The sequence below is a fragment of the Odocoileus virginianus genome, chromosome 23, assembly GCF_023699985.2.
Source record: "Odocoileus virginianus isolate 20LAN1187 ecotype Illinois chromosome 23, Ovbor_1.2, whole genome shotgun sequence".
In the NCBI taxonomy this organism is placed as follows: domain Eukaryota; kingdom Metazoa; phylum Chordata; class Mammalia; order Artiodactyla; family Cervidae; genus Odocoileus; species Odocoileus virginianus.
This window is the reverse complement of record NC_069696.1, coordinates 31,558,360-31,584,965: the sequence shown is the minus strand read 5'-3', so window position 1 is coordinate 31,584,965 and position 26,606 is coordinate 31,558,360. Positions and strand designations below refer to the sequence as shown.

Genomic DNA, 26,606 nt, shown 5'->3' with positions numbered 1-26,606 from the left:
CAGTCAAGACTGTTAATTTTCTTCATCATCATTCCATTAGCTATCACCAGTTTTTAATTTATTTTTAATTGGAAGATAATTGCTTTACAATCTTGTGTTGGTCTCTGCTGCACAACATTGATAATCAGTGGTAACTATATATATAGCCCCTTCCTCTTGAGCCTCCCTCCCATCCCCCCTATCCTACCCCTCGAGGTCATCACAGAGCACCAGGCAAGGCTCCCTGTGTTATATAGCAACTTCCCACTAGACCTGTTTTACATATGGTAGTGTATATATGTCAAAGCTACTTTCTCAATTTGTCCTACCCTCTCCTTCCCCTGCTGTGTCCGCAAGATCACTCTCTACATCTACATCTCCACCATCATTAATTTGTAAGCCATCTGGAAGAGTTTGAAGCAGAGGCATTTGTAGTTTCCCCCAGAGTTGTGCTTTCTTAGATAACTAAACACCTGAATACAATATCCTCTAAACAGCAAGAGAAAAAAAATACCAATACTTCTAAAAAGAAAATGCAAATGTATTTATGCTTGGACTGGACTTGTAGATTGAGCCCTTGCGGCTCAGCTCAATTTTAGCTTGCTGAAGAAGTCTGAGCTCGAAGTAAATATTTTATTATTTCTCTTAAGGACAACAGAATAATTTAGAAGATGTTGAGTCACAATTTTGAAAGAAATTCACACCACATTTTGATGTGTAGAAATCATGTTTTACATTTCTGTGTTGCCCCTAGAAGTTATGTCAGTGAATCCTATTCCTAAAACATGTTGTTGAAAAGAAACAGATTGGATTAAAATTTAAAATAGGCACACAAGAAAACATAATATCTCTGGAATTTTGAGTAAGTTTATGAACCTTGGAGGTGTGCTGAATTTGGATGTGGTGGCTAAATTCTGGATTATAGGTGTATCCACTTGGCTCCACTCCCTTGCAGGAGTTGAATCTGGAGATAAGATCAAGGTGCTTCATAACTGAATACATTCCACACATTTCTAGAGTCACTGAATCTCTTAAATTGTAGTTCTTTTGTTGATGTGATCTTGATTGATCATACTAATAACAGTGAATAATTATGCTGATGTATATGGATAAAACTTATTTATTGAAATATAGTTGATTTACAATGTTGTGTTAGATTCTACTGTAAAGTGATTTAGTTATATATAAATATACATATGCTTTTTCATTATGGTTTATTATAGAATGTTGAATATAGTTCCCTGTGCTACGAAGTAGGACCTTGTTATCTGTTTTATATATGGTAGTTTGTATCTGCTAATCTCAAATTCCTAATTTATTCCTCCCCCACCCTGTGCCTGCTTTTGTAACCATGTTTGTTTTCCATGTCTGTGTTTCTGTTAAATGTTAAACCATTGTAAATAAATTCATTTGTGTCATGTTTTAGATTCCACATACAAGTGATATCATATGGTATTTGTCTTTTTTTGTCTGACTTTAACTTCACTCAGTATGATAATCTCTAGGTCCATCCATGTTGCTCAAATGATACTATTTCATTCCTGGAGTAGCATTCCATCATGCATATATATGACATCTTCTTGGATAAAGTTTATTTAAATATCTGTTAGATAGTTTTTGTAGTATTAAAAAATTCATATATGATGCACTTCCCTGGTGGTTTAGTGCCTGTATGAATTTTACAAAAAACAGTCACACAGAAAATGATAAAACGCAGGAAGGAGGAAGAAGAAAGCTAAGGGCGGGAGGGCTCTCCAGACACTTTAGGGGCCAGACACCACTAAAGTTCAAGTAATAGTTAAAAAAAAATAGCCAAAATGTAGAATTAAAGGTAAACATTAGTGTATGAATTTAGGGTGTTATGATTTTTATAGATCAGTTAATACTTTCAGAACAATTTAGAGATATGATGGCTTGCTCTTGTCCCTCTTTGCAGGTCATTTAAGTTTTTCCTATTCTGTACAGGGAGAAATTGTAATGTGGTAAAGATTAGAAAATGTAGTTGAGTTGACAATAAAAAAGAACAAATTTGAGTTTAAGAATTTAGTTTAGCTGTTCTCTCAGAAAGCCAAAATACCCTTCTTTGTGAGTCAGTCATGAAAAAGCATCTGCTGATGGGTGTTATCCTCTCAACACCTCTGGTTTGGGGACTCATGGCATTTTATTTCATAATTGTCTTTGCAAATACTTGATTAGAGTTGGAGGTGGGAGTAGGGGTTGGTGGAACTGAAGAAGGGATGCTCTTTGCAAAGATTTAAGTATTTACTGTATTAGTTATTTCATTAAATGATTTTATTATAAAAATACTTTTACTTTTTAATGTTTTAGTGTTTATTTAAAAATATTCCCAAGATTAAGCACACCATAATATTTCCTTTTCTCTTTATGATAGGTTTGTAACCAAATTATTGGAAGACCTTATCTTCTTTGTTGCTGATGTGCCTAACAATGGACAAGACGTTCTAGATGTGCTTATCACCAAGCCAAACCGAGAACGTCAGAAGTTAATGAGGGAACAAAACATATTGGCACAGGTGATTTTGCATATTTTATCTTTTGAATTATAGTATCAGGAAAGTTCTTGTATTAGTTACCTATTGATGTATAACAAATTACCCCAAAACTTAGTGTCTGAAGCCAGCAGATACTTAGTTTTCTGTGGATTAGGAATCTAGGGGTGGTTTAGGTGGGCAGTTCTTGCTCACGGTGTTTCACAGGCTGCCGTCAAGGTCTTGGCTGGGTTGTGGTCATCTCGAGGCTCAAACGGGGAGGATTTATTACCCAGCTCACTCCCCTGGGCCTCTCCACAGGACTGCCTCAAGACTAGGCAGGCTGTGTTCCTTAGAAGTGAGGGATCCAAGACAGAAGAAGAGAGGGCCTCCAGGCGGAGGCCATAGTCTTTTTGTAACCTAATCTTAGAAATTGTAAATCTCGTCATTTTTACCTTGTTCTCTTAGTTAGAAGTGAGCCAATAATTCCAGCTCACAGTCAAGAAGACAGGATTCCACAAGAGTGTAATTCCAGGAGGCAGGGTTCACTGGGGGCCATCTTGAAGACGGCCTGCCACAGACGTCTGAAAAACCTACATGGTCAAACTGTCTCCAGAAAACATGCTGTAATAATGTTCTAAGTAGAATTTCCAGGGGAGCTTGGAAGCTGCCATCTCCATCTGCTTCCTACTTTTTTCCCATTTTCCCCTCAAAAAGTAGGGCAGGCTATTCATTAGCCTCAAGTACTCTTTACAGTATTCTAGTTTTTTCCCTGAAAGTCGAGAAATGTTCCTATGCTATGTCTTCCTGAAGTTGTTCATCACGTGCCAGCAAATTAATTTACTCCCTAATACTATGCACATTTGGACATGCCTACCTTCGTGCATTCTTTTTATTCTGTTAATTGCTATATAAGTAATGGGCTTCTGCCTTAATTGTAGACTGTAGAAAGATACTTAAAAAATAAAATTTATGTTATTAATATACATGCTCTTGTAGAGTTGGGAAAGGAAAACATTAGACATTATAAATTAATATTCTGTAGCTGATTGTCAGGATATATAAAATCAACATTTTTCTTTTTTTTTTTCCAACATTTTTCTAAAATAAAATAAAGGTTGCAAATCTAATGAGAAAAAGTCTTTTCTAACATTAGCATTTCTTTTGTATAAAACATTTGATTTCAAGGACTTTTAGGACCTTGAATGATTTATTAATATTATTTCAACCAATATATGTCAAACATTTTACTTCAGTATTATAAATAGAAAATTCACAGTTTAGTGAATAGAATTATTGAAGAAACTTTAATTCATATTTTATTTCATGGACTACAGAGGATAATTCTGCTTTCTTGTATGACTCCTCATGTCTTTGCCTAGGTACTCTTTTATAAATAATTTACTCATCCTGCCAGTTCATCTCCAGGTGATCTTACCTGCTATCTTGTTGCCTAAAAGAGTCATGCTTTTTAAATATTTCCCAGCTGCTAATTTTCTTGCAAGAAGAATCCGAGTTACTGGGTATCACCACTTGCCCAGATGGCTCCTTATTTGTTTTGAATGTTGATACATTCATTGATTTGATCACATCATCATGTATATAAATAATCAGTTAATTCTTTTACCAAGAGGTTTAAAAGCAATATTTGGAGGTAGTTTTTGATGTGAGTTTTAGATGAAAAATAAATATTTTCCTTATAGTGTTTTGATTTTAGAAAGTTACAGAGAATAATAGAAGTAGTTGTAAAGCCCATTGAAGTCAAACTGTATTTTAGTTCATCTGAATATGTTCATGTAACTTGGTAAAACTTAAAATCTTTAAATTTTTCATTTTATTTTTTAACCAAATATTTGTTTATTTATGGTAAGTCCTTATTGGTTACTTTAAAATAGCAGTTATGTACACGTCAATCCCAAACTCCCAATTTAGCCCTCCCTCCCACCTTCCACCTGGTAACCATAGTTCATTTTCTAGTTTGTGAGTCTGTTTCTGTTTTGAAAATAAATTCACTTGTATGATTTTTTTTTTTTTAGGTTCTGCATATAAGTGATATCATATGATTTTTTTCTTTTTCTGTCTGACTTATTTGGGAACTTGAACACTTCCCGGGTATTTTTTTATTTTAATAAAGTGGAATTTCTAAACAAAATGAAGCATTTTATTTAAATATTATTTTGTCACTTAATTTAGGGAATACTTTTAGCAGTATTTTTCTGTCCCTTAATATGTTGGTCTTGTATTCCCCCCAAAATCTTTCTTTTATTTTTTTACTTTACACTAATTCTACTCAAATATTACAAAAGCCTTTTTGAGTCAACTTTGTTATAAAAAAATTTAAAAATTCTAAACATACACCTCCATTCCTCAGAATAAGTCATAGTTGTTGTTGTTTTCTTAATAGGTATTTGGGATTCTTAAAGCACCCTTTAAGGAGAAAGCAGGAGAAGGCTCAATGTTGAGACTTGAAGATCTGGGGGACCAAAGATACGCTCCCTATAAGTACATGCTGAGGCTGTGTTACCGTGTGCTGAGACATTCGCAGCAGGATTACCGGAAAAATCAGGTTCAAGGATGGCCCTCCTTTTTATCTTTTTAACATTTAAACTATGGGCAAAGTTGTTTGGTTACAGTTCCAAGACATAGAAATTAGAAATGGGAAATTCTGTTTTGCAGTGAAATGTTTGTCTCTTGGTCATTTATGTGTGATCCAAAGCATTTCTTTTATAATTGAAATATTTTATAACACAAAAATGACCTGTAAATGTGTTTGAAATGACATTTGTATTTATTATTCCTTGTAAAATTAGAATTGTTGAGGGAGGATGGCTGAGTCCTTGTGTGTGCACGGTATTAGCTCCTGCTGGGCAGGAGACATGCTGAATTTATTATGTAAAGAGGAATGAGACATTTGTTGGCATTTCTAGAAACATGTGAAACACCCCGTCATGTGTAGGCTAAAGAGTTCATTGTCTGGTGGAAAAAATATGATGTGCATCTGGAATGTAAGGCAGAGTCATGGAGCGGGTAGGGGAGATAAGACAGTATTGTGGGAATTCAGGAGAGAGAGGAGCTCAGCTAAGGTAGCCCAGGAAGGGTGCTTGGAGAAGGGAGCGTTTGAATATGATAGGAATCATTTAAAAAAAAAGAATCATTTTCAGAAATTGTATGGGAACTGGCATTTTAGTGAACAGAGATTTCTGAAAAGAGAATAATAGATGCTAGAAGGGCAGGTTTATCACAAGATACACCTAACCTTGGAGGGCAGGGAACCCACGTGTATCCAGAGATATAGCTTAAAGTTGCCAACTCATGTAGAACTTCGTCTCATTTTTGTCTTAAAATATAATATAATATTCAGTGGGCTCAGTAATATACATCTGCTTAATACAAAATTGTTTTCAATTAATTATCATTTGGTAAATTAGTGTCCCATGTTTCTCTTAGACAGTTGGAGAGATGAGTACATAGTCAGGAAACTTCGGTGATGAGTTTAGTCCATGCAGAAGGATGGTGTGGGAGTGGGCTGGAAAGGCACGTGGGCTGAGCTTTGGAGGGCTGAGGATATCTCACCTGGAGGCTGGATGTTATTTGGGAATCAGTTCAGTTCAGTTCAGTCGCTCATTCGTGTCTGACCTTTTGCAACCCCATGGACTGCAGCACACCAGGCTTCCCTGTCCATCATCAACTCCCGGAGTTTACTCAAACTCATGTTCATTGAGTCGGTGATGTCATCCAACCATCTCATCCTCTGTCGTCCCCTTCTCCTCCCATCTTCAATTTTTCCCAGCATCAGGGTCTTTTCAAATGAGTCAGTTTTTCACATCAGGTGGCCAAAGGATTGGAGTTTCAGCTTCAACATCAGTCCTTCCAATGAACACTCAGGACTGATTTCCTTTAGGATAGCCTGGTTGGATCTCCTTGCTGTCCAAGGGACTCTCAAGAATCTTCTCCAACAACACAGTTCAAAAGCATCAATTCTTTGGCTGCTCAGCTTTCTTTATAGTCCAACTCTCACATCCATACATGACTACTGGAAAAACCATAACCTTGACTAGATGGACCTATGTTGGCAAAGTAATCTCTGCTTTTTAATATGCTGTCTAGGTTGGTCATAACTTTTCTTCCAAGGAGTAAGCATCTTTTATTTTTTTTTTTTTCCATTCATTTTTATTCGTTGATTTCATGGCTGCAGTCACCATCTGCACTGATTTTGGAGCCCAAAAAAATAAAAGTCAGCCACTGTTTCCACTGCTTCCCATCTATTTGCCATGAAGTGATGGGACAAGATGCCATGATCTTAGTTTTCTGAATGTTGAGCTTTAAGCCAATTTTTTCATTCTCCTCCTGCACTTTCATCAAGAGGTTCTTTAGTTTTTTTTTTCGCTTTCTGCCATAAGGGTGGTATCATCTGCATATCTGAGGTTATTGATATTTCTCCCGGCAATCTTGATTCCAGCTTGTGCTTCTTCCAGCCCAGCATTTTTCATGATGTACTCTGCATATAAATTGAATAAGCAGGGTGACAATATACAGCCTTGATGTACTCCTTTATCAATTTGGAACCAGTCTGTTGTTCCATGTCCAGTTCTAACTGTGCTTCTTGACCTGCATACAGATTTCTCAGGGAGTAAGTCAAGTGGTCTGGATTCCCATCTCTTTCAGAATTTTCCACAGTTTTCTGTGATCCACACAGTCAAAGACTTTGGCATAGTCAATAAAGCAGTAGATTTTTTTTGGAACTCTCTTGCTTTTTCTGTGATCCAGCAGATGTTGGCAATTTGATCTCTGGTTCCTCTGCCCTTTCTAAATCCAGCTTGAACATCTGGAAGTTCACAGTTCACTTACTGTTGAAGCCTGGCTTGGAGAATTTTGAGCATTACTTTGCCAGTGTGTGAGATGAGTGCAATTGTGTGGTAGTTTGAGCATTCTTTGGCATTGCCTTTCTTTGGGACTGGAATGAAAACTAACCTTTTCCAGTCCTGTGGCCACTGCTGAGTTTTCCAAATTTGCTGACATTGAGTGCAGCACTTTCACAGCTTCATCTTTTAGGATTTGAAATAGCTCAACTGGAATTCCATCACCTCCACTAGCTTTGTTCATAGTGATGCTTCCTAAGGCCCACTTGACTTCACATTCCAGGATGTCTGGCTCTAGGTGAGTGATCACACCATTGTGGTTATCTGGATCATGAAGATCTTTTTTGTACAGTTCTTCTGTGTATTCTTGCCACCTCTTCTTACTATCTTCTGCTTCTGTTAGGTCCATACCATTTCTGTCCTTTATTGTGCCCCTCTTTGTATGAAATGTTCCCTTGGTATCAGTAAGTTTTACTTAAGGCAAGAACACATTCTAGTCAGTAAATTTTCCCAGCGTAGAAAACATCCCCAAGAGAATCCCCAAGAAACTGAAGTGAAAACTTTGGACTGTGGAGAAGGTTAAGCTTACCAGTTCTGAGATGTAGCTGGAATAGAGAGGCAGGCTGGTGGGACGGAGAAGCAGCAGATGGAATCATTCATGGGGGAACTCCCCAGTGGCTTTCTCTTGCTCTGAGAATGGGCCTTTCTGTTTTCACATGGCTCTCCAGGACCTCACCTCCCACGTCAGCTCTTGTTTTTTCCTCACTGATGACTTTCCTGCTGCAACGGGCACCCTGTGTTTACAGAACTCAGAAGACTCGGTTCCAACACCACGGAACCTTCCACTTACTACTCCCATTGCTTCAGTGACTTATCTCCCCATGATTGCCTCTTTTTTTTTTTTTTTTAAATCATTTCTATCATTTCTATCCCAGGTCAAATGTCACCTCTTCAGCACCTACCCCATCTAAATTTGTCAGCTTTTCCCATCCTTCTGCTTGTTTCATTTCACTTATCAATACCTAAAGTGATCCTATTTGTTAGGTTAATGACTGCCCTTTATCACTAGGACCTGAGCTCCATGGGAGCTTGTCTGTCTTGTTTCTTGCCATACCCCAGCTCTAAATTCTTCAACATGTGTTTGCTAAAAGCAAGTACATCCTCTTACATAGCCATACTATAGAGCTGGAATGGCCTTCCAGAAATATCTATTGGATGAATTGGTCTGAGCAATAACGTGATTCATCATATTACCTTACTGGACTTTTTTCCCGTTTGCCTTTTTATTTGTCATTTTTTTAACCGATTTTTTTTTTTAAGGTGAAAAGTGCTATGTAATTTTGTCATTATTTTAAAGAGAAGATTTAATAGATCGTTGTAGTATGTGTAAAAAAAAGAAATCGCCTAGGTTCACCTGGGATCTTCATATAACAATATGGAGTTCATGCTTCATGAACAAAATGTCAGAGGGTCATTTTCATTTCTATAATTATGCCAAAATCCTAGGTTATGACTTTTAGTGAGCGTTTGAAGAAGGGCATCTGTTATACTGGTGAGATATTTAGTTATCATGTCATAAAAAATTGTGATTTTAACTAGGTTTATTTTTGTTTTTCTAATTTGTAAATGTAAGCACCATATTAAAAATTATTTCTAGGCATGTAATTTTCTGTTATAATTAAAATGAGGTCTGTATTAATATATTTGCAATTCCTTCCTTAGAAGTCCTATTTATTGAAGAATTACTTATTTGCTTTTCTTTTGACAAGAGAAAACACACTAAAAATTATTATGAATAAATTAATCACTGTTGCTGACCCTAATAGAACCTGTTATTTCTAAGCTGTTTGGTAGCGCATTCTGACAGCTCTTCTTCTTTGCAGGAATACATTGCTAAGAATTTCTGTGTCATGCAGTCCCAGATTGGCTATGATATTTTGGCAGAAGATACCATCACAGCTTTGTTGCACAACAACAGAAAACTACTAGAGAAACACATTACAGCAAAAGAAATAGAAACATTTGTTAGTTTACTCAGGAGAAATCGAGAGCCAAGGTTTGAAGTAGTTCATGCGTTGTTTTCTTGTGGGGTTTATGGCTTATTGCTTTATTTTCAGAACTTTTGTAAAGTTGGAATTCTTTCATGGACAAAACAGTGTTGGACTTATTGCTATGATAATTATGAATCATCTTGAGTTATTATCTCATAGGAGATCAAAACTCTTTATAGATAATATATTTAAATGTGGTTGATTTTCACTCTGATAACTTGTGTTTTTATAGTTCTCCATAGTTTTTCAAAATATGTTCATATACATGTTAATACATTGTTTCATTTAAATCCTTGCGCATTCTCCTGAAGTACACTGGTCATAAAATATTATCCACATATTAGAGATGAGAAAATAGAAGCCTACAAACCAACTGGAAAGAGAAGTTAGGGTTTCTGACTCCACGGGAAGTTGCCTCTCTCTTATTCCATGCTGCCTTATCTGGGAGAAGTGATTGCAGAGAAGTCAAGTAGATTGACAAAGTCTTCGTAATTAGCCTGGCAAATAAGTGTTAGAAGGTAGAATTAGGCCTCTGACTAGACCAGGCCGAATTCACGTTAAGTGTGTGCTGTCTGTTTTACTGAGTACAGTGTTAGCTTTGATCTGGCTTTGTTTTGATACTGTAAATATAACAAGTCACAGTGCTGTGGGATGAATATCACCAAATAAGAAGAAGCAAGCTTATATCATTTTTGGAAACAAGATTTGTACTGAGTACAAATAATTGGATGTTTAATTTGGTCTCTAATGATGTAGTAGATAAGCAGCACATTAGAAAACTGTTGCATGGAAATAATATTAAAAATATATCTAGACAGTTTCATTATATCCCAAAGTATATTTTGGGACATGATTTTATAAGATGCTTTTAGCTAATGTTCAATTTAATTTTTTTTCTCTTGTCAGGTTTTTGGATTATTTATCAGATCTGTGTGTGTCTAATACCACCGCGATACCTGTAACTCAAGAACTCATCTGCAAATTTATGTTGAGCCCAGGCAATGCAGACATTCTCATTCAAACCAAGTAAGCCCAAATGATGGAAGCATCCTTTTATGTTCTTTATTTGTAAGCTGGACAGTTCCTTGTCTTGTTTCTGAATGAACTTTTTCATAGATTTTTGTGTGTGTTATTTATTTCAAGACTGGTCTCAATGCAAGGAGACAACCCCATGGAGAGTGCCATCCTGTCAGATGACATTGATGAGGAAGAAGTTTGGCTCTACTGGATTGACAGCAACAAGGAACCTCATGGCAAAGCTATCAGGCACCTTGCCCAGGAGGCCAAGGAGGGCACCAAGGCTGATTTGGAAGTCCTTACCTATTACAGGTTAAGTATCACAGAGATCCATAATTCTCAGTCTCGTATACTGAGAGGTGATTCTCAGAAATCTGTAAATCTGTGAAGTCAGATGTCTGTGAAGAAGTTTAAGAAGTTATATCAGGACTAGGGTAGCTGAAATACTTAGTATTGTTTAAAATATTAACAATAAGTGTAAACGTCTGTGTTTTCCACATATATCACTTGCTATTTTCTCATTTTCTGCTAGTTTGGAACTGTTGTGCAGCAAAGGATTTTTTCCTCTTGTTGACTGGTGTAGGTGCAGATAATCGAGTTGAGAGGGAGATAGAATTGGGGCCAGGGAAGCTGATTTGGTTGTAGAGGTGGCCTCAGAGAAGGTTAGCCAGTAGTTATGTATATATTGCTCATGGTCATGTAGAGACCTGGGACGTTGGACAAACTGGTGTCTATAGTTGTGAAAGTTCAGTGGTGGCATATAGTAGTTGAAGTTTCATTGGTGGTTGATGTAGTCAGTATAGTGAGAGCAAGAACCAAGTTGGTGTGTTTTGAGTCTAAGGCATGGAAACCCAAAGCAGAAACCAAGACTGGGCCCAGATCACAAAAATCTGAGAAAGACAGAGAATTCCTTGTGTTCCCTGGTTTCTACAGCTGCAAAATCAAAGGCTACTTTCTGTATCTTGCAGGCTGATGAATCAAAGTGTACTGATGCCATTTGGATTGGTCACTTGAGTCATCATTGAGCATTTGGGAGCTGAGTAGGTCTGCACTTGGAATGTAGACATGAGAGCCTGGAACAAGGCAGAGAGAGATGGTTTCACAAGAGCTGTTATCCACAGCCTTTGGGCTTAGTGTATTTGTAATCCTAGGAAACCAAGAACCTAGAGCCTGATGGCAGTCTCCACCAGAAACTTGTTGCTGGAACAAGTGAGAGAAATTGCAACTGAATGGGCTTAGAAATGACCTCATCCATGTGCCATTCAATCACTTAACCCACTACTGCAATGTCCAGTATCACATACACTTGGAAATATTAGAAACATAAAAGTAGATGCAGATTGATAGTAATACTTAGACTTTATACAGATAAGACAAATAATGCAATATATTTACTATTTTTAAGGTACCAGCTAAATCTCTTTGCAAGGATGTGCTTGGATCGCCAGTATCTGGCCATAAACCAGATTTCTACACAACTCTCTGTTGATTTGATCCTGCGATGTATGTCAGATGAGAGCCTGCCTTTTGACCTCCGAGCATCTTTTTGTCGCCTCATGCTCCACATGCATGTTGACCGGGATCCCCAGGAGTCCGTGGTCCCTGTTCGCTATGCCCGGCTCTGGACAGAAATCCCCACGAAAATCACAATTCATGAGTATGTTTGGGAACATTTCTCGATGACTTTAAATTCAGCTGAGGAACTCAAAATCAAATGTCTTCAATTTCTTAAAAAATTTATTTTATTGAAGTAGGATGGTTGATTTACAATGTTGTATTAATTTCTACTATACAGAAAAGTGATTCAGTTATACACACACATATATATATATACACACACATTCTTTTTCATATTCTTTTCCATATGGTTTGTCACAGGATATTGGATATAGTTCCCTGTACTATATAGTAGGATCTAGTTTTTTATGCATTCTATATATAATAGTTTGCATCTGTTAATCCTGAACTCCCAATCCATCCCTCCCCCAAATGTCTTCAATTTTGAAATGGAATATAAGGAAAGGCATTTCTGTGTTCAAATGTGGCTTCTTTAACCTTCCAAATGCAAATGAGATACTCTTTTTGGAAAGTAAAATGACAACTTTGATAATAGAAATGTTATTCTGGAAACCAGTAATCAGGAAACATATTAATAATAGGAGCAAAAGTTTGTTAAGTCTTTAATATTATGGTAGACTTTGATTTAAGTGCTTTACATGTAGTAACTCACTTCAAAACAGGCCCATTTTCCAGATGAGGACACAGCATCTAGAAAGGTTGATTAATTTACCCCAACTTAGAAGTCAGGAGGTTAAAGTATGTATATTTTCCAATTTAAATGACTACAATCAGTTTAACTTCCTTTAAATTCTTTATGTGCTCCCAGATATGATTCTATAACAGACTCTTCCAGAAATGATATGAAGAGGAAATTTGCACTGACAATGGAATTTGTTGAAGAATACTTGAAAGAAGTTGTAAATCAGCCTTTTCCTTTTGGAGATAAAGAAAAAAACAAACTGACATTTGAGGTAATTTTTTTGAAACAATTAATCTGTGAAGTTATTCACTTTACCCTGTCTAAAATTAGGTACATTGAACATCAAAGATTTTTTCCTCTCTAATATTTAGGATGTTTTGATAATTTGGTAGTTAAATTCCTGAAGGTATGATTCCCTCTGCCATTGATTAAAAGATAGATTTGATATTTTAATTATATCTGATATACACAATATTTTATTTATAATTATCTGTTATATACACTCTTTTCTTTGATTTATTTATTTGTTTGTGTAAACTTCATTGCATTTAATGGACAGAGAGTTTTGCATATTTATAATATATTTTGCATACATTAAAAAAATCTCCATTAAAGTGATGTTTTTAGCCTCATTAAACTAAATTTAAATTATAGTGTCACTTTGAGTAGATAGTGACAAAACTAGAGAGAAGATGCCATTACCTGATACCTGGGGTATTAGGTACCTACTACTGATGTGTAACAGATTACCCCCAAACCTTGCAGCCCAAAGTAACAAGCATGATTATCTTATGTTTCTGTGGGTCAGAAATCGGGTGGTTCTGGATAAGGGTCCCTCGTGAGGTTGTAAATCAAGCTGTTGATTGGGGTTACCGTCATCCGGGGTTAGATGATCTGCTTCTAAGCTCACTGTGTGGTTGTACTTTCTTGCTGGCTATTGCCTGGACACCTCATTCTTCTTGCCATGGGGGCCTTTCCATCGGCTGCCTCCGTGTCCTCACAGCATGGTGCCTCGCTTCCCCTGGGGTAACTATTTGAAAGAGAGAAAGGGCCCAAGATGGAAGTTGCAGTCTTCTATAACCTGAGCTTAGAAGTGCCTTGTATCAATTCTGCTGTATTTTGTTGGTGACACCAACTAACCCTGGGGCAGTGTGGAAGGAGACCCTATGCTGGGGACTGTCTTGGAAGCTGGCGCTCATGTCTAGTAGGTCCTGTAGTATCCAGAAGACCACAAAGTGGCATAAAGAACATGTATTTCTAGACAAATTTCATGGATAATATTTAGTTGCTAAAGTAATTCATTAATGTGACTGTTCATTAAGTGATAGCCTACTGACTAAATAACTTAATATTTAAGCAAGAGGTCAATCATTCTAATGTAAGCCTCATGTAACCACCCTGATACAACTAAAATCTGTCTTCTTGCTTCCCCTGCTGACTGTTCACCAGATACCTCATATTCCTGTCACATGGGCCTGTGATGGGGTTGATTAACTGGTCTTATTTTGATTTAATTCTAAACTTGATTAAATCAGAGTTCGGTGGTTACTTTTGCAGGTATTAAATTCCTAGGTATTAATGAATTAGAAGAGGACTGCCTGAAGGATGTATTTCCTGTTGATTAGATAGAATTCTTTTTAAAATTTTTGAAGTATAGTTAATTTACAATATTATATTAGTTTCAGGTATATAACAGAATGAGTCAATATTTTTGTAGACTATACTCCACTGAAAGTTATTACAAAATAATGGCCATATTTCCCTGTGCTGTAAAGTATATCATTTTTGCTTATGTGTTTTATACATAATGGCTTCTACCTTTCAGTTTTCTATACCCGGATTGCTCCTCCCCACTTCCCTCTGCCCGCTGGTAATCACTAGTTTGTTGTCCATGTTTAGGCAGGGTTCTTTAAAATCTACCTTTCTATTAAGTAAGACCAGCTGGAAGAAAAAAAAAAAAAAGAATTAGACACAATTAGACATGTCTGCACAAACTTAGATAATAAAAATTCAATACTTATTTTTGTTCCTAATGTTTTTCTTTTCTTTTCTACCCTTTTTCTTCTTTTTCTAAATTAGGTGGTTCACTTGGCTCGGAATCTTATATACTTTGGATTTTACAGTTTCAGTGAGTTGTTAAGGCTAACAAGGACTCTTCTGGCTATCTTAGATATTGTCCAGGCCCCCATGTCATCATATTTTGAAAGATTAAGCAAATTTCAAGATGGAGGTAAGAACTTTGGAGAAAAGTTATAATCTTTTTGGCATTACTTTGAGGTGAGATAAAAAACAAATCTGTCGAGAGTGGTTGTGAACCTGTACCTGGTAATATATATGTGCAAGTGGACCTTTATCCTGTGATAGGACTGAATGCCAAAAGGCTAGATTTGCTAACATGCTTCTCTTTTTAATGAAAAACTTTAAAAGACAACTTCATAAGATCAAGGAATTCCATCATGCTATGGTCAGTTCATTAGTGAACATATTATGTGTTAAAAAATAAACACTTGAGACTTCACTGGTGGTCCAGAGGCTAAGACTCCATGTTTCCAGTGCAAGGGGCCCAGATTTGATGCCTGGTCAGTGAACTAGATCCTGTATGCTGCAACTAAGAGTTCGCATGCCATAGCTAGAGGAACCTCATACTGCAACAAAGACCGAAGATCTCGCGAGCTGCAACTAAGAGCCAATGCAGCCAAATTGGAAAAAAAAAATTAATATTTGAGATCATCCTGGTGTGTGTCACGTGCTGGCTACCCTTCATAGCAGGGCAATAGAAAAATGCAGAGAATGGGTACATGCAGGGCCACACCAAAGGGGCAGTGGGTGCAAAGCCATTATAGAGGCAGTACAGTACAGTGGGCAAGAGAGCATGTGCTTTGGAGTCAGAGTGCCTATGTTCCAATTCAGGCTTGACCACTTTTTATTAACTTAGGCAAGGTACTTCTCCTCTCTAAGAGTTTCTTTTCTATTTGAGATATGGTGATAAAGTCAGTTTTCATTCCAATCCCAAAGAAAGGCAATGCCAAAGAATGCTCAAACTACTGTACAATTGCACTCATCTCATACACTAGTAAAGTAATGCTTAAAATTCTCCAAGCCAGGCTTCAGCAATACGTGAATGGTGAACTTCCAGATGTTCAAGCTCATTTTAGAAAAAGCAGAGGAACCAGAGAGCAAATTGCCAATACCCTCTGGATCATCAAAAAAGCAAGAGAGTTCCAGAAAAACATCTATTTCTGCTTTATTGACTATGCCAAAGCCTTTGACTGTGTGGATCACAATAAACTGGAAAATTCTGAAAGAGATGGGAATATCAGACCACCTGACCTGTCTCTTGACAAACCTGTATGCAGGTCAGGAAGCAACAGTTAGAACTGAACATGGAACAACAGACTGGTTCCAAATAGGAAAAGAAGTACGTCAAGGCTGTATACTGTCACCCTGCTTATTTAACTTACATGCAGAGTACATCATGAGAAACGCTGGGCTGGAAGAAGCACAAGCTGGAATCAAGGTTGCCGGGAGAAATATCAATAACCTCACATATGCAGATGACACCACCCTTATGGCAGAAAGCAAAGAAGAACTAAAGAGCCTCTTGATGAAGGTGAAAGAGGAGAGTGGAAAAAGTTGGCTTAAAACTCAACATCCAGAAAACTAAGATCATGGCATCTTGTCCCATCACTTCATAGCAAATAGATGGGGAAACAGTGGAAACAGTGGCTGACTTTATTTTTCTGGGCTCCAAAATCACTGTAGATGGTGATTGCAGCCATGAAATTAAAAGATGCTTACTCCTTGGAAGAAAAGTTATGACCAACCTAGACAGCATATTGAAAAGCAGAGACATTACTTTGTCAACAAAAGTCCGTTTAGTCAAGGCTATGGTTTTTCCAGTGGTCATGTATGGATGTGAGTTGGCCTATAAAGAAAGCTGAGTGCAGAAGAATTGATGCTTTTGAACTGTAGTGTTGGAGAAGACTCTTGAGAGTCTCTTGGACTGCAAGAAGATCCAACCAGTCCATCCTAAAGATCAGTCCTGAATATTCATTGGAAGGACTGATGCTGAAGCTGAAACTCCAATACTTTGGCCACCTGATGCAAAGAGCTGACTCATTGGAAAAGACCCTGATGCTGGGAAAGATTGAGGGCAGGAGGAGAAGGGGATAACAGGGGACAAGATGGTTTGATGGCATCACCGACTCAATGCACATGGGTTTGGCTGAACTCTGGGAGTTGGTGATGGACATGGAAGCCTGGTGTGCTGCAGTCGATGGGGTTGCAAAGAGTTGGACACGACTGAGTGACTGAACTGAACTGAACTGAACTGAATGATAGCATCTCCCTCACGGTTTCCTTGTGAGAATTAAGTGAATGTATACAACATATTGAAAGCACTTATACCAGTGCTTGCCTCATAATTCGATAGTTTGTTTCAGATGGTGATTGTCTTCAGGTTGGATGTCCTGAAAATACCCTGTGGTGCAGAATTGTTTGCAGAATGTATATTGAAGAGTGCATTTGGGATATATTACCTGTAAGGAAGTGGAGAAGGTAGGCTTGCCGTTTAGGATATACACCTGTAAGGGAGTGGAGAAGGTAGGCTTGCCGTTTAGGATATACACCTGTAAGGGAGTGGAGAAGCTGAGCCACATTGTGGTTACAATTGAGGTCTTTGCTGATCCTACAGGGATCTCTGGAGCGGGGATGGTGCTTCACAGTTATCACAAATTAAGGCAGAGAGCCTGGGCTTTGTATCCTCATAGTAGCCAGCATTGATTGCTGGCTTCATCATAGAGAGGATGTGCAGCCTTCAATCAGGCAGTTCCTTTTGGATGGTGGTCTCTCTTAGTGAGAAGCATGGGTACGAGAAGTCAGCAGCCGTGACAGATACCTCAGCTCTGAATAGGTGATGAGGGTACAGCCCAATGTATCCACTACAGGATTAAACAGTGAAGCCGGAAATCTAACCTCAAATATAGAGAAGAAATATCTGACAAAGAATGACAAACAAGTAGCTGAAGTAATTAACGGCCGCTGCTTAAATCTCAGTTCCTTCTACATCTGCCAAAAGTTTGTACATGTCAGTAAGACGCAAATGAAACTTTGTATATCCCTCACCTTCAGCAGAACTAGAAGACAGAGGACAGGAGGAAGTTATTGTAAGTAGAAAAATGACATCAGTTTTTAGTGGCCCTGCCTCATTATTCCCACTGAGAGCTTATGTGGATATTTAGGGGGTTCTGGAAAAACCGTGTGGAGGAGACTGTGTGAAAATCATCCATAGAAGGAATTCGCTGGCGGTTGTGGTTGTTACAACTCTACACCTTCCACTGTGGTGGGGAGGGAGGGTGTCGATCCCTGGTCAGGGAACTAAGATCCTGAAAGCTGTGCGGTGCGCCACTCCCCCGCCCCCCCCCAAAAAAGGAATTCACCCTTAGAAAGAGAAGGTCTATCCTAAGATGAAACATACTGAAAGGGAATCCAGAATCCAGATAGATGAGAACTCTGAATAAAGAGGAAGGAACTTGAATGGACACAGGGAACAGTTAGGGAAAACTAGCGGTGAACAGGTTAAAAGTAAGACAGAGGCACCCTTTGGACTCTTGTTGGTGAACAGGAAAAGAAACAAGGTGGGGAAATCTGGAATACCACAAAATAAAATAAAATTGAAGAAAATAAAACTTTCTCTGCAGCCTCCCAACAAAGGCCAACCTTTAAAAGAGACTGCATTTCATGACTTGGGCAGGAGAGGGTGCACTTGAGCTGAATATAATGTAAATCAGCCCACGTCACCTTGTCCATGAAATGCAGAGATGTAATCAATTGTCAACTGAAGGAAAGGACTATAAGATCAAAACAGAATGGAGAATCAAAACATTTCAGTTGATGGAAATTCCTCTCTGAACATCAACTGTGGAAGAGAAGAGAATTCCAACAGGATACTCTCAACTGAATTAAATACCTTCACATATGAAAACATAAACATATGATAAACACCTGGAATCATAAATCCAAGAATTAAGGTTAGAAATGGACGAAAAAAAAAAAAGCGCAGTAAGAAATGAAATGAAAGTTTACTGGACTCAGAAAAGAGAAAGACTTTATTATTATTATTAGAAATAACAGACTGAATTACACAATATCAAAGGGAGAATAGATTTGATTGAAAGTGTAGGAAGCACCACTGAAGAAAGGAAGGAGAACAGTAATGAGAATGTTAAGTATGTAAAAAAAAAAACAAGTAAAAATGTCAGTGAGAAAATTGTTGAAATGGAAGAAAGCAAAGAGGAGCCATTGTGTGAATAATTGGAGTCCTTGTAAAAGAAAAACGAAACAGAGGAGCAGACCTGAGATTTAAAATTCCAATCCAAGAAAACATTCTGTAACTAAAAGAAAGCTTGAATTATGCATGGTGGGGCTGTAGAGAATGGTAATCTCCAAGACTTAAGACAGAATAAAGACACTATTACATAAACTATTACATACAGTATATATTCAGAGAAAGTGGTGGTGGGGGGCAAGGAAGCAGTAGGAAAGCAAATGGAGAAATAAAAGAAAGTAGAGATGCTTCCTAGTGTGATGTCTTTACAACATCCAGTTTACTTTACACCAGACCATCCTTTAAAAACTTAAAAGTTGATTTTGACTTTTGTTCTCAGTGCTTATAATCTGTTTTCAGAGTTTTATCCTAAAGAAAAGTATTTGAATCCTCTGAAAAATTGCTGATATCTTGTATGTACTCTCCACTGTTTTATGCATGTCTGCCCTCTGAGAGACATTTTTTTTACTCTTTCCAATATTTTATAATTCTCATATTTTCTCATGGGCTCCATTCACCTCTGGATACCTTAATCATTTTATCAGTTATATGAGAACCATTAATTAAATTACTCAGTAAATTCTCACTGAATAATTATTACTGAGCAACTGTTGTCTACCAGACATTATTCTAGTCAGTGGGAAAAATGATGAACAGGATGCAATCCCTAGTCCCTTGACAGAACAGACAATAAATAGGCATAGTCCCACCCCTCTCCCTACAGGGGGAGACAGTCAGATCATAAATGAATATACACTGCTGTATTGAATAATACTATGGACAAAAATCAACTAGGACAATATGGAGTATGATGGAGAGGGGACAGGCAGTTACTTTTAGCTAAAATGGATTTTTTAAAAATTGAAGTAGAGTTGATTAACAATGTTGTGTTAGTTTTACATATACAGCAAAATCATTTAGTTATACATACAGATATATTGCTTTCTTTTCAGATTGTTTTCTCTCTCAGATTATCACAAAATATTGAGTATAGTTTCCTGTGCTCTAGAGTAGGCCCTTGTTGTTTATCTGCTTTATGTATGGTAGTGTGTATATGTTAATTCCAAACTCCTAATTTATTCCTCACCCTATTCCCCTTTGGTAGACCTAAGTTTGTTTTTTATGTTTGTGGGTCTATTTATGTTCTGTATGTAAGTTCATTTGTATCATTGTTTTTAGATTCCACACATAAGTGAGATCATATGGTGTTTGTCTTTCTCTGCCTCACTTATTTCACTTAATGTGATCATCTCTAGGTCCGTCCATGTTGTTGCATATGGCATTATTTCATTCTCTTTTCTGGCTGCGTAATAGTCTGTTGTATATATGTACCACATCTTCTTTATCCATCCATCTGTTGATGGACATTCAGGTTGCTTCCATGTCTTGGTTATTGTAAATAGTGCTGCTATGAAATTGGGGTGCATTTATCTTTTCAAATTATAGTCTTCTCCGGATGTACACCCAGGAGTGGGATTGCAGAATCATCTGGTAGCTCTGTTTTCAGTGAGTAAAAGGAAGTTGCATACCGTTTGCCATAGTGGCTGTACAATTTACATTCCCACCAGCAGTGTAGGAGGTTCCCCTTTCTCAACATCCTCTTCAGTATTTATTATTTGTAAACTTCTTGATGATGGCCATTCTGACCTGTGTGAGGTGATACCTCATTGTAGTTTTGATCTGCACTTCTAGCTAGTGTATTAAACCCACTCTCTGACATTTAACCAGAGACCTACTTGCATCAAGAGAGAGCCTTGAGGCAGAATGAGCTTGATGTATGTGCATATCAAGCAGGAAGGCCATTTTGGCTGAAGTGAAGTGAGGGAAGGACCAACATAGGATAAGACGTTGGACAAGCTCAGATTGTAGAGATTATTATACCCTCAAATTGGAATTGTGTTCTGAATTTGATGAGCAACTTTAGAGGGTTTTGAGAAGGGAACAATATGATCTGATAACTTTGGCTGCTGAGTAGACAGTCGTGAACATCTGTGTGGACATAAATGTTGGAAAGATTATTGAAAGGAGGCTATTTCAGGATTGGGTGATGGTGTTGGACTAGGATAGAAGTGGTGGAGGTGGAGAAGTATGATGGTGATATTAGTTGTAAGTAAGATGATGTTAGAGTGATGCAGTCCTGACTGATAGGACTTGATGGGAATGGGGAAGAAAGAAGAGAGTCAAACATTATTCCAGGGTTTTGAAAGCAGCTGGGTAAATGTGGTACTGTTTATTGAGATAAGAAAGACTAGCAGGTCAGTGGAATTGTAGGTACAATCAGGAATTCCTGTTTGTGTACCTTGGGTCTGAAATGACTATTGTGAATCTCCTAGCGATGTTATAGTTGGATATGTGAATGGGCTTAGGGTGTAGTCATGGTGGGAAACATGAATGTGAGAATCAGTGCACAAGAGACATTCAGAATATCAGACTGAATATAATCACCTAAGGAGAGACTGTTGATTGGGAAGAAATGATGTCCAAAGAATCATGGATGTGCCAACATCGAACAATGAGATAGCGGAGGAGCCCGCAAGAGACTGGGGCAGAGTGCCAGCAAGTAAAGAGGAAGACCAGGAGAATACAATGTCTTTGAGGCCAAATAAAAAGCAAGTTTAATTGTTTGTTGGCTTATATAATGTACTTCCTAGATTGCGCCTGTTCATTGAGTATACTATGTGCTGAGTGGTTTTATGGGATTACCTTTCATGTAATGTGACTTGGACTTAACCTTGTGTTACTCCATTAATGAAATATGAAGCAGCATAATTCTATTGTAGTATAAAAAATGATTCATGATAGTTTTTATCAGCCAGTTTTCTAAGAAACTTTTTGTTGTGTTGGTAAGAAATACCTATATGTGTTCTGCATGAACTGAGATTCAGAGGTCTTCCTTTTGAGACTGGTGTGGTGTGTAGAATGGTGTCTCTTCACCTAGGAAACACATCTGCTTAATTTGTGGTAAGGGTTTGTGCATTTTGCCTAGATTTTTGGAATCTGAAAGAATGTATTTATCCCCCTATTTAGTAGTAAGTATTCTAGAAATCTGTTCTTCTACTTCTTGGTGTATTAAAATTAATTTGAATTTAATGATGATAGTTTGATTCCTTCTCTTGAGATCTGCAAATCAGAAGGTAAGTTATTTCTTTTCTGCACTCCCATTATTGGATGCATAAGGTAAAAGCTGTAGGAAAATATAGTTTGTGGTTAAGCTTCTCTTGATGATAGTGACACTTTTACTTACTACACAAAATACCTCTGAGAGAATTTGTTATGATTAGCTTTCTTCATTTCTCTCAACTCGAAAAGTCCTTCTCAAGGAATTCCTTTTGCTTTTAGTAACACTAGCTGTTTATTTACTATCATTATCTTGCATACATATGGAAGGACAATGCTTCCATAGTATGTTGTGCCCAGTCACTTCAGTCGTGTCTGACTCTTTGCGACCTCATGGACTGTAGCCCATCAGGTTCCTCTGTCCATGGGATTTAATGAGCAAGAATACTGGAGTGGGTTGCCATTTCCTCCTCTAGGGGATCTTCCTGACTCAGGGATTGAACCCTCATCTCCTAGTTCTCCTGCATTGGCAGACAAATTCTTTACCACTAGGGCCACCTAATTTAGATTTCTTTGGAGCTTATCTATATTTGTAAGACAAAAAAAGATATTATACTTTAGTCAATATTGCCTTGAGATACATTTGAAAAAGTGCATATGTGGCTTTCACTTACAGGACATAAAATAAGAAAGAATGTATCTCACAGGGCTACATCATTTGTTCATAAATGTTGCCAATATGTAAATATAATGGAATTGTGCCTGGAGTCCACAGTTTTGTAAAAGAAAAATTTTTTAAAGTACCAATATAGGAAAGCATATTCAGGGAGATTAATTAACTTGCCTAAGATTCATTAGTAAGTTAGCAGCATTGCTAAGAATTAAAGTGCAAATAATTAGTCTTCCTATCCTTTGCACCACTACATTATTTATTAGTCCAATGAGCTAATATTTTAGAAAAATTCTTATTGAGGTTAGAATTGTGTTCCGTAAGTTTTTTAAAGTTAGCATTTCTGTAGGGGCTCAGTCTTATAGATATTCTTTAAGTTAAGTAAACAAAACAGAGGCTAAAGGTAATTTTTAAAATAATAAAATCAGGTCAAAGCAACATCATGTGCTTCTAGATGTGATGTCCCAAGAAGGACACAGCATTGCCTATTTCAAATTTCTGATAAACATTCATCATCTCCATCTGATCATGAAGAAATATTAAACAGATACAAATGGTGGGGTATTTTATAGAATAACTGGCTTGAATGTTTCAACAATGGCAGTGTTACAAAAGATGAAGGTTGAAAAACTGTTTCAGAATAAAAAAGATTAAAGAAATATGACAACTAAGTAGAATATGTGGTATTGCATCAAGAAAATTATTATCTACAGAAGACATTATTGACACAGTTGGTAAAATTTGAATATGGATTGTATATTAGGTTGTAGTGTTGTATCAGATTTTCTCATTTTTCTAATTATACTATACTGTGGTTATGTAAGAGGAGGTAGTTGTTTTTAGCAAATAGCTGAAGAATTGAGAGTTAAAAAGGCAATGATGTCTGAAACTAACTCAAATAATGCAGGAAAGATTGTGTGTGTGTGTGTGTGTTTGTGTATGAGACACAGAGAGAGATATGAGAAAAAGAAAGAGAGGATGCAAATGTGGAAGAATTTGTGAATCTGATAAATTTGATCACAGGGTATTATGAGAGTTTTTTGTACTATTCTTACAACTCTTTCCGTAAATTTGAGAGTATTTCAAAACAGAAAAGTTAATGACTTAGATAATTAGACAAGTAGGAAAATGATTTATTATATGTAAGATGACACTTCAAACTTAGCAGCATTATCCTGCAACTTTTCTTGAAGCTGTGTTATTATAGCTGAATTCTATTAGGCTATAAATTCCTTAAAAAGTCTTCTTAGACTCTATAAAAGAAGCAAGAGAGAACACATTTTTGGAATTTCCAAAGGTGGAGACAGGATTGTCAGGCCTGGGAAAAATTCCTGTGGTACAGAGTGAGACTGAGGTTGATGCCAGAGAGGAAATCCCAGATTACGGGAAGTACCTGGGAAAAAAAAAAAGAGTTGTTATTCTAAAGGAAAAGTCAGGGAGCCATAGCAATGTTACCACATTAGAGGACCCGGTGTAGCATCCCCTTGTCTCTTTTATATTAAAATGGTTTGGATTCTGTTTTCTTATTTTTAATGAAACTTTATTTTTAATTGGAAATCATTTGCAAAGCACAATTTTTTACAAGTAGGCAATTTTATAAGCACTGTCGCTAGACAAACCAACTCTTTAAGAGATAACAGATTTCTTTTCTAACAGTGTATCTGGAAAATTCGGTGCAATAGAAAGATGTCTTTTTTTTTTTCAATCCTTTTGATCTACTTACCACTTAGGAATTCTGCTCCAGCGCAGTTAGGGTTATACATTCAAAGACACGTGGCTCGTCATTGTTTGGCAGGTCAGACCCAGGGGAGCGGAAGAAGAGGCGTGTAGAGAAGGTGAAGGTTTCCGGTTCCGGAGTTCCAGTCCGTGCTGGCCTCAGTGGCGCCTGTCTTAAATAGGGTGTGCACACCGCACCCTTGTGTTTTTCTGGGAAATCCTGTAGACTTAGATGCCAGTGATTAGTGTTTGAGGTGATGGGGTTGGCTGCCTTGCAAAGTGGCCGTTTTTCTCTTTTGGGTCCTTGGTTACAGTTCATCCCTTCTCATTGCTGGGAGTTGCCTTCTTCCTTGAGCTGGTCGGGGGTCTGAATCTATCTCCCAGGCTGTGACAAGGCGCCATCACAGTGGCTTTTAGTTGGCATGCGCAGCAGCTTCTCATTTTGGGGCCCTCGAGGTGGTCCATTCAGCAAATTATGGAGGCGTACTCACATGGAGACAGAGGGGGCTGGCGCTTCCCTGCCCTTTCCTGTGGTGAGGGAGAAGATGCTTATCTTCAGAACTATCAACTAGCAACCTTTCAGCCAATTATGTACTCACTTACGAAAAGAAATATTGTTTTCAAACAAATATATTCACTCCCAGCAGGCCATGTTGTTCAGTCAATTTGCTTTGCCTGATACCTATCATTACTCTCAGTGATTTAAAATGCACAGGCCCCATTCGGTGTAATTGATCTTTTGGGTCGAAGGATTATGTCAAACAGTGCTCTTCTTGGCCATGTCCAAAAGTTGAAAGCAAATCCTTAGACAGGCTGATAAACTGGGTATTTTCAATATGCTTGTGAAAGTACAGTTCATTTAAAAAATTATTCATCTCTCTTTTTGCTTGCTGAAGGATATGCAATCCAAAGATTGGGACTGCCACAGGCATGCCTGTTTTTAGTGCACTTAGCTTTACTGAGCTTTATGGATAGTGCATTTTTTTATAAATCAAAGGTTTGTGGCAGCCCTGAGTCCAGCAAATCTGCTGGAGCCGCTTGCCCCACAGCAATTGTCACTTTGAGTCTCTGTGCCACATTTTGATAATTCTCACAATATTTCAAACTTTTTTAAATTATTAGTATATTCGTTGTGATGATCTGTGATCTTTGATGCTCTCTTGTAATTGTTTGAAGCCACTACTAGCTGTACCCGTGTAAGCTGGCCAACTTAATAAATGTTGTGTGTTCTGACTGCTCCACCAACTTGCCGTTCGCCATCTCTTCTCCCCTCCTTGGGCCCTCTTTCCCCCTGAGACACATAAATATTGAAATTATACCAATTAACCATAAAGTGGCCTTTATGTGTTCAAGTGAATGTAAGAGTTGCACATGTCTCACTTTAAATCAAAAGCTAGAAATGATTGCACTCAGGAAGGAAGTCATGTTGAAAAGCCAGGATAGACTGAAAATTAGACCTCTTGCACCAGTTATTCAAGTTGCGAATGTAAAGGGAAAGTTCTTGAAGGAAATTAAAAGTGTTAACTCCAGTGAACACCTGAATGGTAAGCCTTATTGCTGATATAGAGGAAGTTGTGTAATGGTCTGATTAGAGGATCAGAGCAGCCATAGTATTTCTTTAAGCCAAATCCTAATCCAGAGCAAAGCCCCAACTCTCCCCAATTCTCTGGAGGCTAAGAGAGGTGAGGAAGGTACAGAAGAAAAGTTTAGAGCTAGACAACTCTGGTTCATAATGAGGTTTAAGGGAAGAGGCTGTCCGTATAACATAAAGTACAAGATGAAGCAGCAAATGCTAATGTAGACGCTGCCGCAAGTTATCCAGAAGATCTAGCTCAGATAACTCATGAAAGTGGCTACACTGAACAACAGATTTTCAATGTAGGCAAAACAGCCATCTGTTGGGAGAAGTTATCTTCGACTTCCATAGCTAGAGAGGAGAAGTCAATGCCAGTCTCCATGGCTTCAAAGGACAGGCTGACTCTTGTTGGGGGCTAATGCAGCTAGTGACTTTAAGTTGAAACCAGTGCTTTCTCACCATTCTGAAAATCCTAGAATCCTTCAGAATTTTGCTGTCTCTACTTTGCTTGTACTCTATAAATGCAGTAAAAAGGCCTGGATGATAGCACATCTGTTTACACCATGGTTTACTGAATATTTTAAGCCCATTGCTGTTCAGAATAAAA

The 26,606-nt window shown here is 37.7% G+C and overlaps 1 protein-coding gene across 3 annotated transcripts in view; it reads left to right on the top strand.

The window, feature by feature from the left end:
• ITPR2 (inositol 1,4,5-trisphosphate receptor type 2) overlaps positions 1-26,606 on the top strand; it is a 567,579-nt gene that overhangs the window by 179,370 nt on the left and 361,603 nt on the right. For all 3 annotated transcript variants that reach the window (XM_070453823.1, XM_070453822.1, XM_070453824.1), the window contains exons 14-21: positions 2,372-2,513; positions 4,873-5,034; positions 9,211-9,383; positions 10,285-10,404; positions 10,522-10,707; positions 11,801-12,052; positions 12,782-12,926; positions 14,735-14,885. In XM_070453823.1, the coding sequence (XP_070309924.1) occupies positions 2,372-2,513; positions 4,873-5,034; positions 9,211-9,383; positions 10,285-10,404; positions 10,522-10,707; positions 11,801-12,052; positions 12,782-12,926; positions 14,735-14,885 (1,331 nt within the window). The remainder of the gene's footprint in view (positions 1-2,371; positions 2,514-4,872; positions 5,035-9,210; positions 9,384-10,284; positions 10,405-10,521; positions 10,708-11,800; positions 12,053-12,781; positions 12,927-14,734; positions 14,886-26,606) is intronic.